The 17575-nt window shown below is 38.0% G+C and overlaps 1 protein-coding gene across 2 annotated transcripts in view; it reads left to right on the top strand.

Moving 5' to 3' along the window:
- The window catches only part of CACNB4 (calcium voltage-gated channel auxiliary subunit beta 4), a 99636-nt gene extending 82706 nt beyond the window's left edge, over positions 1-16930 (top strand). Inside the window, exons 13-14 of one of the 2 annotated variants that reach the window (XR_003084622.2) lie at positions 876-941; positions 2481-2619. Coding sequence is in view for 1 of the 2 variants with exons in the window: in XM_025166158.2 (XP_025021926.1) it covers positions 2481-2741 (261 nt within the window). In the remaining variant the exon portion in view is untranslated. Of the gene's footprint in view, positions 1-875; positions 942-2480 lie in introns of both variants that reach the window. The other variant, XM_025166158.2, reaches the window with a different exon arrangement.
- Positions 16931-17575: the final 645 nt, after the last annotated feature.

Genomic DNA, 17575 nt, shown 5'->3' with positions numbered 1-17575 from the left:
ATTTTCCTGTGATTCTGATGTACACTTGAGCCCCACAGTGCTTTGGAATGTCTTCTGTGGGTTTGTTCCATTGGAATACAATCAATAGGATGAAAATATGCCTGCCAGTGAACATCATTTAATTAATTCACTAGCAAGTATTAGCAAAATACAATCAGGTATGGCAGATTTGTAAATGAACATTCATTACTTGCAGTTCATTTCTGTGCATGATATTGGTCCCACTGGGTTCAGAGGGATGGATTTCCAGATATGTATACAAGGATTGTAACACTATTTAGTGTCTCAATATATGAAAAGCCTTGACTGGATGTGTCCCTTGAAAAGCAGAGTGATCAAGTGATATAAATATTCTATTTAGTGATTAATTTAGGACTCCTTCTATGTCATTCTAATGCCACAGCCAACAAGTAATATACAAATATTGGAGAACTGATCTTAGCCAAGAAAAATAAATCATAGCTACTTCAGTTGGTCTTTATTTTTGGGAAGTTTTGTTTGAATACAGATAGAATCTTGATAATATTAAGACTGTTGTGCATAAATCAAAGGGGATGGAACATGATCACATCCTGCCTTTTTATCATGGAAAACCTGCTACGCAGGAAGCTCTTAAAAAGATAAGCGTGTCAGATATGTGCCACCAATTGCTATAGATATTCCAAATAGATTGGTTTCAGTATTGTCCCCAGGTTGACCAGCTCACAAAAGTTGTATAGTAATATGATGCTAATTCCCTGCCTCTACTGCAATTTGCCTCATTTCTTCTTCGAGGTAACACTTTGGAAAAATTGGTTCATCTGTTCTGATTTTTTTTAATGATGAATAAAATATTATTCCAATTATAAAAAGATTCTGAACATTTTTTTCCACAGGGATAGCTCAAAAACGGCGGGCCTTTGACACTTCAAACGTGGCATGTAAATAGTCCTTAATCAGAAGTACGTGTTTTACTAAGTTGGGGGGAAAATGTCTTATCAGTACAGTTGTCTATGTTTGTAAGTGCACAGAGAATGCACGGAGACCAGTGTTGCTAAACAGCTCAGCACAATGTGTGTGGCTTTTAATACATGTTACACTTCCCGTAGTCTGTATGTCAGTTGGAGGATTAAGCAAATCCCCAAACTCAATCTGCTGATCAAAACGATGGCTTTTAATATACTCATTCACTATTTAAGTGCTCTGTTTTTTTCTGTCACTGCATGGATGCAGAAGGAAGTATTTAACTTTTGAATTTATGTTTAATTTTTTAAGTCCAGGTTCTTCACATGGTATTGTTTCTGCTTAGTAAGTGGTTGACTGTGCAAGCAATAGTTTGTGTTCTGTGGATACATGCTTGTTTTTACTGTGAAAAATTTCATTTTTCACCTTGTTTGTGTTGGCCAGCCCCTTCTCTTGAACTTTGGCCCTAAGCAAGAGCAAATGAGGTGGACAAAGCAAACTCATTTAGATGGCTTTAAACACAATTCCCCCCACCCCCACAACCCTAGTTCCATTCACTGCTAATCTGCTTTCCCAAGCAATGAATTTTAGATCCTGGTCAGTTTACAAAGGCTGTTCTATAGTATCTTATGAGGACGTTAGCCTAGGACTTTTTAGCCTGCAACCTCTTGCAGAGATGCATATCGACTATATCACATTTGTGACTGTATCACATTTAGGACCATATATAGGTTTCTCAATACAGGGCAGTCACTCTTAGTTTGTATACTGAACAGTAAGAGCTCTTGGGCCAGTTTGCAAGTCACACTAAACATGCCTGCAATGTCTGCAGGATATCTGTTAGCTAGTGCCAGTCATTTTAGTGACTCCAAAAGTTAGTAGATGGGAGACAAGATTGCTTTTGCTTATCTGTTTCATCTACTTAATTCCAGAATTGACAGCAAACAGGGAGAAAATAGCAGCAGTGATACACTGCAGTATTGGCCCTCCTTCGATGACTGTGTTTCATTTGAAGAATTTGGAGATAAGGAAGTTACTGCATAATCCACTATTGAGACATGTAATTATCAATTCATCCAGTATAGGGAGAGCAAAAATTATAGGTGAAGGTAAGTTAAGTAATACCTAGCAGGTGTTGAGCAATGAAATATTTCAGATCTTCTATAAAATGGAGAGAAAAGCAGATGAATTTAGAACGTCAATGGAAGCCCAAGAGTTTTGTTCAGGGTAGGCCTTACTTTGAAATTTTAAAATTCTTCACCAGGCATTATACCTGAGACTTGATTCTTCTTTTCGCATCGCCAAGTATTTTAAATCAAGGCACCACATTCTGCTGTTTTCTTATCTCAGCTTTTGAAAGCAGACGGTGAGCCTAAATATATTAAATAGCAGTCAATTATCTGTTAAATGAACGATGGCAGCATATGCATTCTGAAAGCCTTCAGGACAAACTTGCAACAAATTCGGAAGAGTGACATGAACTTGTTGCATTCCCCCCCCCCATTTTTTTTAATGATTGACTGCTTTGCTATTTATAGAGCCAGCGTCTGAGGCATAGCAACCATTCTACTGAGAACTCTCCAATTGAACGACGAAGTCTAATGACCTTGGATGAAAACTACCACAATGAAAGGGCTCGGAAGAGCAGGAACCGCTTGTCTTCCAGTTCCCAACACAGCCGAGATCACTACCCGCTTGTGGAAGAAGAGTACTCTGACTCGTATCAAGACTCATACAAACCTCAAAGAAACCGGGGGTCTCCTGGAGGATATAGCCATGATTCCCGACAGAGGCTTTGAATACACGAACCTGGGGGAAATGTTACTCATTGGTTGGCCACCTGCTGTAACGTAGCTAAGCCAAACGAAGCATCTTGATGCTTACAGGCTGCTGCCATTTCGTGCTCTAGAAGGGCAAAACAGATAGATCAATATTTCTCAACCTCAGGAAATTTAAGAATTTAATATAAGAATTCTGGGAGTTGTAGTCCACCCATCTTAAAGTTGCTGAGGGAGAGAAACACTGAGATAGATAATGCCCTTTCCATTTAGGAAGAAATGAGTTTGCCCAAACACTTAGATGTGTTTTCTTTCCCATGTAATTGTTTCATTTCAAACTGTTACCTTTTCTCTCCGTTAGGTATAATTAGACACATCAATTTGTAACGTAGAATACCTGTTGAAGCGCATATATGATAATTTCCTGTTATGGAAATTCCAAATGACCAGTTCCAGTTGGAACCAATTTATAAACCAATTCCTGTTGGAATTTGGGTGAAATTGACTGGAAAGTCAACCTGAGCATGTTGCAGTCAGTGGAAAAAAAAAGTTAAATAAAATGAAGAGAAAGTAAATTACAAAATCATTATAAGCAAAAAATATTTTAAAAAAATCTCTAGTACTTGTTTACTGGAAGGCGAATTTATATATAGCTATAGATATGGTTAGAATAAATAATATTAGTGTATTTATTTCAGACTACCAAATAAATGTAAGCAGTCAATTGTGCCAAAAATAACGAATGAATGGAAAAGCTCAAATCCTTTCCATTTTAAACATCAGTGAATTTTTTCTCCCCCGCTTATATATTGCAGCAAACCTGTATTGCATTGATATTTTTTGCATTTGCTAGATCATAGAAAACTATTTCAGCAACTTGAAATAAACTAGAGGTGAAGACAGGCATGTTTTGAAACATGGTGGAAATGAATGCACGTTGTATAGCACAGAAGAATTGGAGTTATGCTCACTGAACCTGGAAGGTATGAACAGTGCTCTTGGTGTGTACAACTTTATGCATGAAGGGTCTTCTGCATGCTCCAAGTCTGTGATGGTACACCCAGGGTGTTAAGAGACCTGTCCATGCTTTCTCCTAGGTATACGAGAACTAGGAGAGGGACAGCTTCTCTCCTTTTCCTTGTATCATAGCTCTGAAGATGGGATTACGGCTTTTGGCTTTGTCCTAACAGGAAAACTCCAGTTCAGCTAGATGATTTGCAGAAGTATGAAAACAACCATTATTCTTTTCGGGCTGGTAATGCTAAGCCTTAATGAATAATCCGTATCAGACACCAGGATCATATCCATCTAATGTCCTGTTTTGTCAAAAAAATACCGACCTTGCAAAGAGTTAAAAAGATGTGTTCACACTAGGGTTTAATCCTGTGCATTAAATTGATTAAAAGCTGAATGTGTTTCACAGGAAAAGAGCAGTGCCTTCTGGACTTGACGAGAAAGACATCTCAGCCAGCCAAAGTACTACAGGAACAGTATTGTAATAAGGCATCCCTAAAGTCTCAGTGCTTACTTTTTCATGCACGTTCTGAACCATGATGAACTGTTCTCTTTATCGTGTCATAAAATAAGGTGTACTATTTTTCTAGTCTGAAAATTATCTCACATACACCAAACATCGTTAACCCCTTCCATCAAAAGTAGTATGCCATGATAATTATGATTTGTTGGCCTTCCACCCTGATCCTGATCTCACATGTGCTGCAGGCTTATATGGGGCTCATGCTTCTGTGGGTCTCCTCCCTCACTACTGTGAAAAAGCAGCACTGAGCACACACAGCCCTTTGTAGGGATAAGGGGTGTCCTCATTGAAAAGAATGGGGAAACTCATACACACAGGAGCTCCATAAATATATCACTCTGGGATGCTTTGGAGCTCCATGGTCGGCAAGGGAATGTCAGATCTAGAAAAGTCAGAACGTAGGGTCACACACCATAACATACCCTGTACATCTCAGATTGTTCTCAACATGCAAGCATGGTGTTTATTTTCCACAATGCTTTTAATAAACTAATAATTACAAAGTGGCAGTAAGGAATAGAGAGAGAGAGAGAACTTTCTGACCAATGTTTTTAATGAATGATTTTAACACTCATAATTGCATTTCTGTATAAGTATGGCTGTATGAGGAACAGATGCCACCTTTAAAAAAAAGTAGAAAAAATTAGCACCAAAGTACTAGAAAGAACATACGAGAGAACTCTAAACAAATTATAAATAGTGTTTATTAAGTAAAGAGTTTGATGCAAGGAAAAAGTACACAAATAGCTATATTAAGAAGGGCTATACCAATAATGTGGAATGGATTAAAGTTATATTTGTTTGACAAAGATAAAGTAATGTCCATATAAATGATATGACTGACTGCTAGAATAGAATGAATGAAAGAATTGAATAGGACATTTCTGTACCTCTTCCCACTAAACTATGGTTAAGGTATTTTCAGATGGTTAAAGAATTGAAATGTGGCATAGGGTGGTGTTTACATACTTTTTCCTCCAAATGAGGAGTGCACACTACTCTCCAGAAATAAAGATACTTTAAATATATACACATCATAAGGCACTCAGGTAACTGGAACAGAAATATTCATATTTAACCATCAAAGCACAGAGCATGAAGTTTGTCACATATTAGAGGCCTTCATTTTAGCACAGAGAATGCCAAATCATCCATGATATTGATCATCTCTGAAGCTGTGTGCAGCTCTTCAAACTTTAGGAAATGGAAAACTCGCGTATGCATTTCCCATCGCATGCTCGATACTTGCAAAATAGACACTTTTATATGTGACCATCAAGTCTCAGGTCATGAATGTTACCTCATAATGGAGACCAGTACTCCAGCACAAATCTGCTCATCAGACAGACAGTTGGCTGTGGAGCGGCATTGCCCTTTAGGTACTTGCAGTTCAGGGGGGAAGGATTGTCAGAACCAGCAAGGAGCACCTATCCAAGTTGGCCAGACAAAAGCTTCATTTCCTGCTATATTAATACACGCTCTGTAAGAACGAATGCAAAAACAGGTTGTCGTAGAATCACCTCTGTAACTGGCTGCTGCTGAATGTGTAATCTGGGTGGAATATTTGATGGCACCGTTTGTATCAGTCTGGAACCTCCTTGGTGGGCAGGGTATCTTCAGAGCGCTAGCACTTTAATGTATGACCTGAACCTATGTATTAGTGGAAATATTTCCTATAGTATTGTATCTGAAATCAGACATTTGAAGAACAGAATTTATCAGAAAAACCTGATTCCTTAAAGACATTTAGAGTAGTATTTTTTTATTTAGGGAAATTATATTTATGACCATCTTAGGGTGTTACATAATAGATGGATTCTTCTAATTCAGCTTGTAGTGTATATTTGTCCTGCCTCAAACACAGCATTTTATTGGATGGGGGAAATCTAGATGATGACTTCTTTCATTTGTGACTCTCATGTCTTCATGCTTCTTTGTAATTTTTTGTTACTACTCAGACACTCTGTTAACCCTTAGCTGCAAAAGTTCAGAGAACCACTAGATGGCAAGAAAGAGGTTAGCTGCCATCTGATGTTTCTCTGACGTTTTTCCAGCCCCAGAGCTGAAATTAAGGAGGAAAAGAGTTAAAATACCTGTTTTCAGTGGCAGCTTTAGAGCTGTCCATTTGGAAGCAGCCTAGAACACAAAGAATGAGACAAGCCTTAAAGAACCTGCTCCAAGTAGGAATTGGAGGAATCCCCTTTACTTAGTATATGAAGCTTGGCTTTTAATTTACAATATTCTTTGTCATTTAATTTACAATATTCTTCATATTCTATTCTTCTTTTAGAGAAGTGTTACTGGTAATGTCCATTTTAAAAGGGCAATTGAGGCAACAGCCCTAGGCCATTTCCCCAGTAGCAATTTATGGCCCTTTAGAACATCCGCTAGCCATTGCTGAACTGATGTAAAGCTGCCCTAAAATTTGTATCACCACATTTCCAACTTGCTATTGTAAATAATGGGCTGGCTGGGCAATGTTTTTTGTTTTCCCTTGCAATAAAATACTACTGTTTAAGTAATGAAAATGAAATATGTAGATAGCTGAAGTGGTTTGTTAAGGAAAGAGGCCTGCATCTCTGCAGCAGTTGAGTAACTGCATTGACAGCAAGGGGAAATGAATTGGAGCAACTTTGGTGGAAAGATACGTTTGCCAGGGATGTGGCTATAGCTTTTGGAGAGAAACCTAGGTTCACTATGTTTGGACTGCAGGCAAACTTAATTTGCCTGGTCAAAACGAGCAGCATTTTTTCCTTACTGTGTTTTTACTGCGAGGGGTAGACAGAATTGCTTCTGTGGTTTTGCTACCAGACGTGCCAAATTCCTCGGCTGATTTTAGATGCTGTGCATCTTGACCTGGCTGGATAGGGAGCCGCGTTTGGTGCCCTGCTTCAGGAAGCAGCACCTCCAGGCCCATTCTAGGAGTCCCTCTTGCATGAAGAGCATGTACCCCAACACGTACAAGAGTCACTTATATAGTGAAATGGGCGGCATACATAAATTTGAAAAACAAATAAAAAATAAAAGTATAACAAATAGAATACCCAGTATGGCTGCGCAGCACTTTAGATTCAAAGGTAAAAAGGGGCTTTGGCACACCTGGGGGTGGGCGGGTAGCAGCTCTCTGCAGCTCTCTGCAGCAGCAGCAGCAGCAGCAGCAGCAGCAGCAGCAGCTTTTCCTGGGATCACACAGCCGCCCTCTGCCCCACTATTCCCCCAAAAAGCACATGTACTTTCAAGAGTTGCAGACAGGTGCTCCGTGCCTGCTGTTCCTCCCCACACTTCGAAAGAGAGTTTTGCCTTCCAATTGGAAGCACTACAGTGTACTAGAGAGCCAGTTTGGTGCAGTGGCGAAGGCACCAGGCTAGAAACGGAGAGACCAGGAGTTCTAGTCCTGCCTCAGGCACCAAGCCAGCTGGGTGGCCTCGGGCCAGTCCCTCTCTCCCAACCCTAGGAAGCAGGCAAGGGCCAACCACTTCTGAAAAACCTTGCCAAGAAAACTTGTCCAGGCAGTCGCCAGGAGTCAAAAGATGACTCAAAGGTGCGCACGCACAGAGTACTACCTATGCTCTAAAAATCTAAACCTCAGGAAATAACACAGAAGCCCTCTCCGCAAATTACATCAGATTCTCAACAAAAAACTGATACGGTACAGGGTAAAAGTTTGTGGATTGTGAATTAGACTGGAGTTCTGGTATGTTTCCAGAAAGAAACTCAAATAAAGCCAGTTGGGTAATGGGTCGGGAACAGACAGACAGGCCATTTTTTCAAAAAATACAGATGAGATAATGTCATCCGCTATTTGCCAGTCAGCTCCCTGCCAAAGCAATATTTTTTCCCCAGTGGAAAAGGCCCAAGCACAAAAAGTGAACAGAAAAACAGAGGGAGGAAATTCTGTAATTAGTTCCCATAGAAACAGACTGGAAGACAGCATCCTCATTTTTCCTATATCACTGTCCTCTGTTGCTTTTCCTTGACTTCCTTAATCCTTAAAATTAAATTAGTGATTCTCCATTTGCAGTGTGGGTGTCTGATCTCAGAAAGCTAAACAGAGTTGGAATTGGTTAGTATTTGGATGGGAGTCCACCAGGAAATAGCAAGGCTATAGACCAGGCTGGACTTACTTTAAAAAAAATCCAGAAGAAGGCAGTGGCAAACCACTTCTGTATTGCTGCTTGCCTATGAAATTACCAGGAGTTGAGCTTGATTCAAATTATCTTTATGTGTATTATGCTTAATATAATTGCTAAATTGTCAATTCTGTTGGTACTTTTATTAAGTGGTGCTTAATATGCGGTACTTTTTATTAAGACCAACCAAAATATCACTAAATAAGGTACATGATTTTGAAGATGTTAAGTAACGGGTGATTGTTGGAGAGAAAAGCTGAGCTGGCATCGAAACGATGAAGTCTCTATTGTTAAAAAGGGTTGTGGTATTAAAATAGAGGAGCTGATCCTGCTATTGTTTATGGGAATGGGTGATTGGGAGTAATGATAAAGAGCACTTCCACATCAGAAATTCCAGAATAAATGCAATCTCCTATATTGCAATTAATGATTATATTTTTAAGAAAAGGAATTACTTTTCTTACTATCAGAATTACCTTTTCAATTATGGTGTAGCCTTCTTTTAATTGTCAAAAGTAACTTTTGAAAAGTACAATATCTTGTGGATATTAGGGTTGTGCAAGGCTTTGGATTCAGCTGGGAAGAGATGCTCTGGACATGTGGGAGCATGAATGCAGCATCTCTGACTCATTAACCCAACTGCATCCTTTTCCAGAATTGTGTGGCTGCTGTAGGGAAGGCATGAATGCGTTAACAAATTACAGGAGGCTGTGTTCACATTATGCATTCAAAAGAATCTCTTCCCAAATAAAAACCATTGCACAGCCCTAGCAGATAGATTTTCCAAGCCATCTTGCTACAAGCAACTTTTACTTTGTTCTGTGTTTGGGTTCAAAGAAGTAAATATTTCTGTTTTCCCCCCTTCTGAATAATTCCTTGACAAGAGACAATTAAACATAGAAATTTGTGTTTAAAATAAACATAAAGCAGAGATGCTGGTTCACTAATTATATAAGGCTGCAAATAGAATTATTCCAAAAATTGTCCTAATTTGTATTCAGAATAGGCAGATAATCGTATTTAGAAACTTAAAAAGGGAAAGAGTTGGAGAACATAGTTTTGCGGATTGGCAGTTATCGGTCATACCAGTTGTATACTCTTAGAGCACAACACTATGCATTTTAACTCAGAAGCTGAGTCTCAGTTAGTTAATAGCATAGCAATATCAATAGCAATTCTGTTTCTAACAAAATACAGTGATATTCCCAGGCAAAATAGGACATAAAGATAAATTGCTTCCTTTATTCTGCAATCAAGACATCATGTTTTAAGTAAATGTTATGCCTCTAAGATAGATGATAATGGTGATGGAGATGGCTGGCTAATGGCCATTCTTGGACCTGTAGTCCATGCATATAATGAATCCTGTTTAAAAACCTCCCCAAGCGAATGGCTGCCGCCATCACTCCTAGATCTCTTTAAATGGGTTCCGCATTATAATTGCAACACCTCCCATGGACATCACTGCAGTTACAGTGAGTTTGGCTAAACGAACTGCTGCAGTGTTGGGCTTCTGTTTGCTAGCATGAGAGTTGCCCTTTTTACTTATATTTTATAGTACAGTCCAATGGAGCATTTTAGAATACATTTAATGTCTTGATTATATACTGCATATACATGGGCATGAAAAAGGAGACATTAAGAAAAACATTTCTTACAAATTTTAGCAAGTTCCTTTTGTGACCACGTTAAATTGCCACAAATGCTCTGAAATCAATAAATCTAGGCTAGGCTGCTTTTTTGCTGTCTGGTAGCATTATTGACCAGACTATTGAATTGCTTGAAGAGATTTGCATTTTACAGTGGATAGTTTTGCAATGGCGCTTGACATACTTGTCTTGGAAACAATATAAGGCTTTTAGCATTTCAGAAGAAAAATAATTAGTTTTATAAGCTTTTCTTCCCCAACCTGTTGGCAATCTAATGAAAGAGCCACACCAAGGAAGGAATCCACCAAACGACATTATTGTCTTAAGCTGCAAAATTACTTTTACATACTCATTTTTTTTTATTAACCTTTTGGTCAGCTTTTGCCAATGTAGTGCCTTCCAGATGTGTTGAGGATAAAACTCTCAGCACTCTTAAATAGTATTGTCAACATGCAAGCTGGGAATTCTAGACTAACACATCTGGACAGCACCATGTTAGAGGAAGATTTTTTGATGGAGGCTCCTCTTGTTTGTTTGTAATAAGTTATTTCTGTGGTGCCAACTTCAGACTTATTTGCTGGTGCCTGCAACTCTGCTAATATCTGTACAAGTAATAATCACATACAAAAGTCAGCATTGTGTTCTTTATTTGCATTCCTAGCAGGGAAAACACCAAAAACAGAAAGTTTGTCTTGGGCTCAACCTAAACTATGATGGGTGCAGGAGTTCCCACCTCATATCCTTGATCAGACCTTTCATTTAAGTCAAGAAGTTCTTAATTTTTGTCCTGTGTGTGAGCAGAGAGCTGGTTTGAAATATGGCCAGGAGAGGGAAGTAGGAGCCCTCCAGATGTTGATGAACAGCAATTCCCCACACTCCCAGTCAGTAGGAAAATGTGCTGGAAATTGTTCTTCAGTAATGTCTGCAGGGACCTGAGTTTTTCATCACTGATGCATACAGACCTTTCATTTCTTGCAATGGCTTGATGCTTCCAAACAATCTCTCTGTATGCAAATGTTTTTTCCATGCTTGACTAGCCAGAGCTCAGAATGTAACAAGTAACAAATTTTCAGTTAAGTAAATGCCTTTTCCTCTCTTTTTTGAAAATTAGGGGGAAAATAGAGTATTACTGTACTAATTCAACCTATTCAAACTATTAAAATGTATGTTCGGTTTTGAACAGTATTATTTGATCACTGATTTTCTGTGAAATGAAGAGCTGAATACAATTGTGGCTGCAATTCTATGTAAACTGAGGTTGGGAATAACCCTACTGATCCTAAGGCTGGTTTCCATACAGACTTCATGGAATTCAATGTAGGAATGATTTTGCAGTTGTAATGTAAATCCTTATTAAAACAGTATTACTCTGCTTCATATACTGATCAGGTTCCTAAAACTTTATGTACAGTATACAGATATTTCAGAATATTTAAGAAAGTGTGTCTCTGTGTGTGTCTATTTTAAGACATTTGAGGGTTGTTTATAATTTATTTTCTGGGAGAAAAGAAATCTGTCCTGAGATGACTGCCTTAGGATGCATCTCTACAAAGCTTTTGAAAGCAGGCAGAAGTGCATCAGCTGCACTTTTAATCCTAGCAAAATATTTCCCCTAGCTGGGGTGTTGCACAAATAACAGTATTAGAGAGATGTCTCCCTTATTACATGGATTATTTCCCTCTGCCTTGATTGCTTTGCCAAGTTGTATTTTCAAGATTTGATTGTTAGGGGTTATTTTTGCAACCTGTGTAATTGAAACAAATTGATCATGGCATGTACACCTAAACACTGGATAATGTTTTAGATCCATGCTGTTTATTAAAATAAACTCTGCAGCAAAACCTCCTATGCATAATTGAGCTATAACAGCTAACTAAAACTCTGCTTTTGAATTTAATTTGAAGTGGGCTTTGAAATCCATAATGCAACGTAACTCTCGGACATTCTGAAGCTCAAGGGGGTTTCACCCGGAATGGTTGTACTTGGTAGGACCTTTGCTTTGGAAGTGACATTGTGCTATCTACCTCTTATAATTAGCTTCCTTTTAATTCTTGGCTTTCTGGTTTACCCCAGTGAAACACTTTTACATCAGGTAAATAGGCTAAAGAGATTTGTGAAAAAATGCAGCACATAGCATGAGGGGCATCTTCTAATGTACCCTACTCTATCTAACTTCTATTCTGTCTTCTCTGGCTCTCCCTGTCTTCCCTCGATGAAAACTCATTTTATCCCATCTGTTTCTCTCTCCTTATTTAGGGGGAAAGGGCCAGCTATTGCATTTAGGAATGAGAATCTATAACAATGAAAAAGAAAAAGGAAGAATTTCTAAAACTATAGTCAGTGAGTAAAAATGACATATTGGCAGAGCTGTCACCTAATTAAAGAAATAGTTGCAATTATTTAATCATTCAGATTAAATTTTCATAATATATACCATCTGCACAAATTTATATTTGACTCAAACAGTATTTTTGAACCACAAAAGCTCACTTGCATAATGTTTAATTAATTCCTGTTGGGACATATGTCTAGATGTTGTGTAGCCATCCAATGTTATCTAAATGGACTTTCACTCAGGTAACAGCTACGGCTGCTTCCCCCTTCCTGTACCCCAAACCCTGCTTCAGAGGACCCTTCAGCCTATTTGGGAGGGATGTGGGGACAAGGGGCTGCCCAGAGGAGAGAAAAATCAGTTCAGGCAGCCATGTCAGTTCCTTTGCAGCAGACACTACATGATCCAATCCACTGATTTAGAAGATACCATCCTGTGGGAGAGTAAAAGGGACAAACATAGTGGCCTGACATTTCTAGTATTTTTACAGTAATTATTTCCAGATTATGTGCAGGTTCCTTTAAATGTATTACAAATAGTTTTAATTAAGGAAAAAAAGTGATAGTAAAGTTTGTAGGCCTAATTCTGGCAGATCTAATTTGTGGAAGAAAGGAACAACAACAAAAAAAAGCCCTTTTAAGCTTTAAAAAAAAATTGCTTCTGCAGAATTTGAAATAGAAAATGATCTCCTATCTTCAGGGCAAATCAGTACAGTGCATAATACTAGAATCAAACATAGCGCTGTTTCAATAGAGCAGCAGCAATAAAAACAATTTTGAAAACTGGCAGAATGACCCCATTTTTGCCCACCACCCAAAGGAAAAGGATATTGGCCAGGGAGTTTTCCAAAGGTTTCCCAAGGCTTTTTCTCTGATTACCACTCATGAACCTCCAAACATGACCTTAATTCAGGCAATTGATAAGAGCACAGGCATTCCTTCTTTCAAGCCGTATAAAGTAAATATTGTTCCCAAAAGCAGTGGTCGGGGTTCAGAATTTCAACACTATATTTTGAATCAGTTGCACTTTAGACCATGCCAATTATACAAATCCACATATTCAATATGAACATTGTGAAAAGACAATGCATATCTTTGTGTATGCAGGAAAGTGGGTTCTACACACACCGCCTCCATACAGGATCATCTGTATGGCTGATAGAACGGCCTTCTATATATTGTTTTAATTATACAGGTAGTGTCAGATTCAGCCCAAGAACAACAACGAGGCAATCCAGTACAGTCCAGTTCCTTTATTAGCTCGCACCTAATATACAGAATCTCGCCAGACTAAACCTATGCTAAAGCAACTAGTGGATATACCCCGTGAGACTCTAGGGAGGGCCCAGCCTCATCCTCTTCGTCTTCCTACACTCTTGTTGTGGGCTGAGGAGGCGCTTGCTCTGGAATGCCTCTCCCCGCTCCTGACAGCTTTGAACTTCCATTCCAGAATCTTCCCCGCTCATGCCATCCATTACAGGTAGTCCTTGCTTAATGATTGCCCTGATTGATCTACCATTCAATATTACAATGGCGCTGAAAAAGTAACTTTATGACCAGTCCTTGCCCTTCACAACTGTCGCAGTGTCCCACAATCACATGTTCACCATTTGTGAGCTTCACAACCAGCTTTCAAAAACAGAGTCAATGGAGAAGCCGACAGTAAAATCGCAAGTCGCAGTCACGTGATGTCTTGCTTAAAGACCATGGGTGATTCACTTATTAATAACAGTGGAAGTGACATACGTCCAGCGTGGTCACATGAAGTTCCACTTAGCAACCACGTTGCTTAGCAAAGAAAGTTGCTAGTCCCAATTGTGGTCGTTAAGCAAGGACTACCTGTATTTTCCCACATAAGAGAAGGATAACTTTTGGAGCAGGCCTTAAAAGTGTAAAAACTAGCTAAGTGAAAGTATTAATGATACTCCATTCTTAGTAATACTGTCTGTAACAATCCTGCAGCCCAGCCTAATCCACAGTGCTGAAAGAAAAGCAGTTAATGATGGGAATTGTAGTTAAAACATGCTGGTAGATAATGGTGGATACAGATTACCCATTTCTATAGCCAGCAACAGGGGTCTTATGAGTGCTTGCTCAGATTCACCATCTGGAAATCTCAATTTCAGTTGAATCTCACTAACTGAGCTTTGCAATGCTAGGTTATATTGAGCTATTTCATCTTTTTCTTTTTTTACAATTGACCTATTAAAATGCACAATATTATTTGTCCCCATGCAATTTTAATGTGATTAAAATATTGATTCAGGTCATATAATCTGAACTAAATGAAGTGAACTGCTTGTCTGTAGAGTTCAACATTTGTAAAACATGGTTAGGAAGACAATTTATCTTAGAATAATGTTCATAAAATATTTCCATAAATTGAATACTATGTTCAAAGCTGAAAGCTTGTTGGGAAACCGCAAAATATTACCAGTGTAGATTTGCCTTTAATTTAATTTGCACACTTAATTTGGTCAAATTAAGTTCTGCTGTAATTTATTTTGCACCCAGTAATCCATTCCTTTAAATTTTAAAAAGCTGACAATAGGTATGTACACTGTTAAGTAAATAAAATAAAGACATCATTGTTAAAACATTCTTTACCTAACAAGTACTCAAGAATGAATGCATTTCAATTAAACATTGTAAGTTAGCCGTGCTAATTTTGCTGAAAGCAACAGTGTTTCAACTACTAACATAAGGAAAGATTGAGCGAAGGGCTGTAAACTCTATCAAAGATAAAATATATGACATCATACATAAAGGAACCATTTGTTCCAATTTACAATTTTTTTACCAATATCTAGCACACGCAGACCAAAAAAACCAAAAACATTTCCTTCTCTCATCCTTTGATCCAAGTATAATATTTTAGAAAGTTCAAATTTTTAAAAAAACTGCTACAAAAAAGTTAATGTAGTGATTGTCTTTGAAATTATGGTGGAAAATAAGGTTACTATGGACAATATCTGATTGGATTAATAGTGTTCAGTAAATTTGCTTTTTTTTTTAAGTTCATGCACCACTAGCCTCTATTAAGAATGGTGAGCTCATTGCATTATTTTGGAGTCTGGATCTTGTTAACTTGTGCTATCAGCTACAGATTTACTACTGAAAGTTGGTTCTGCTAAAGGAACAAATCAGAGAGTAAATATATTATGCTCAATAGTTCAGTATTTTTATATGTCTTATTTGTTTTCTGAAAGTTCTTTTAAAAGCCAACATTCTATTGCCAAAACAGCTATTATTTACTGCAGCGTATTAATACTAAAACAAAAACAAAAAAATCAAGGCATGCAGTAAACTATCATAATATACAATAACCGTTTTTAGCAAAATATATTTTGCCACTAATATGGCATAGAGAAAAGCACATTTATAATAGCACAGATTATTATTCCATTGCTAATTCTGGCACTGAAATTTTTGAAAAATAGTGTACTGATTCCAGATTCCAAAATTGATATTCTGGATCTTTTTATCACTTGTGTTAGACTTCTTCAGCAGTTCATTTTAGAACCACCATGTTCATAAGTAATTTAATTTGTGTTAAATATATATACCCCATAAAATCAGGATGCATTAACTTTTCAAAATCAAGTGGTCTGATTGATAAAACCTTTTGCTTTTTCTTCTCCCCATTTTGTACAGTAAGCACTCTTAATTTGTGTCCATTTCAACTCATGCTTTTTGCAAAGAAAGTGCCCATAATATCCCCAAATGGGGCATGCTTAGCAAGTATCTTAGTGAAATTCATTGTTCTAAAAGTGTTCCTTGAAATAATAACATTTGCAGAAAGATTAAACCTGCGTTTGACAGATTGGTGCTGAACCAATCATAGCTCCTATGATTGGTAGGGGGATGGGAAGTTGGAGGATGTTTTTTTGGGCAGGGGGGACATTGCAGCAGAGCTGAATACTAACTGTGGCTGTGAATGGCTATACAGAAGACACCATCAAGTGGAAAAATTGTATTAGACTTGAAACTCTGCCTGAGGACTTTAGGCACACAAAATAGGAATCTATGGTTAAAAAATAATGTGGTGCGAATTACTGTATATCCAGCATCTGAATTTGAAATCTTGAAGAAGATTTGCTTACTAATCTGTCCTGAACTCTCTCATCGTTGACATAGATTAGTTTTCCACTGAATTAATCTGGACAAGATGGCCAACAGTGAGACAGCCCAACAACTTGGGAGTAGGGAAATGTATGACATTACCAAATCAAAATATTGGACATTTCCTATTTAGTTCTTTTCATTTTGTTCTTCCCCTCCTATTTTTTACTTCTATAGATACTATACGTGTAGCATTCTACAGGCATGCTGGGTACAATATACTATGCAAATGAGTATAGTGTTGCATGGTTTGCAATCTCTCTGCTTTTAGTGGCTTTCAATGAAAATGAAAGTGTTGTTCTTTTTGTGAGCCCAAGACATCTAACAGAAGAAAATGCAGACTGCATGCTTACATTATTCTAATTTCTATGGAGCTGTTTTATGGAATTTAAATGTATTAAATTGCATTAACATTTTTCTACAATAAAAGAGAGAAAAATATCTCAACTATGTTTACATGTCTGGCTTTTATGTTAATGGAAAAAAGAGTATGGGATGGTATTAAAAAGCTAAAGAAACATCTCCACAGGCTATGACAAAGATCCTTATTATAAAACCAGAAATGTTTCAGAAACATCCTGTTTCAGGAGTTCCATTTTTTTTTAATCAAAGTACACTTGGAGAGGAATTCCTTCATTTTTCCTACACAATAGCCCTGTGATACAATTAAGAGGGATCAAGCTCTGCTTGAGACAATAGCATTTCCTTTCCAGAGTAAACAGCCATGCATGACACTACCTATAATCCCTTCTGGGACTGAATCAGCCATGATTGCCCTGAGAGATGACTTCCTGTAGGACGTTGATCTTCCTTACTCCTTCAGCAGCTTTTGATACTGCTAACCACAGCATCCTCCCAAACAATCTGGACTGCAAATTAGGTTTAGGGGCACTGGGTGAAATGATTCCGTTCCTACTTATGGGAATGGTTTCAGAGAGTAGTATTGGACAACTGCGTTTCTGACTCTTGGCAGTTACATTGCAGGGTCCAACAAAACTCTCTTTTTGCTCTTGCATATCAATCTGAAGCTGCAGCTTCAAGTTGCCAGTGCTTTGATGATCCATGTCAAACCCTGTGATGATCCAC

Source organism: Python bivittatus, unplaced genomic scaffold (assembly GCF_059951505.1).
Source record: "Python bivittatus isolate LINGU-HERP-01145 unplaced genomic scaffold, Pbiv_v1 ctg000480_np1212, whole genome shotgun sequence".
NCBI classification, from domain to species: Eukaryota; Metazoa; Chordata; class Lepidosauria; order Squamata; family Pythonidae; genus Python; species Python bivittatus.
This window is presented reverse-complemented; position numbering and strand designations above follow the sequence as displayed.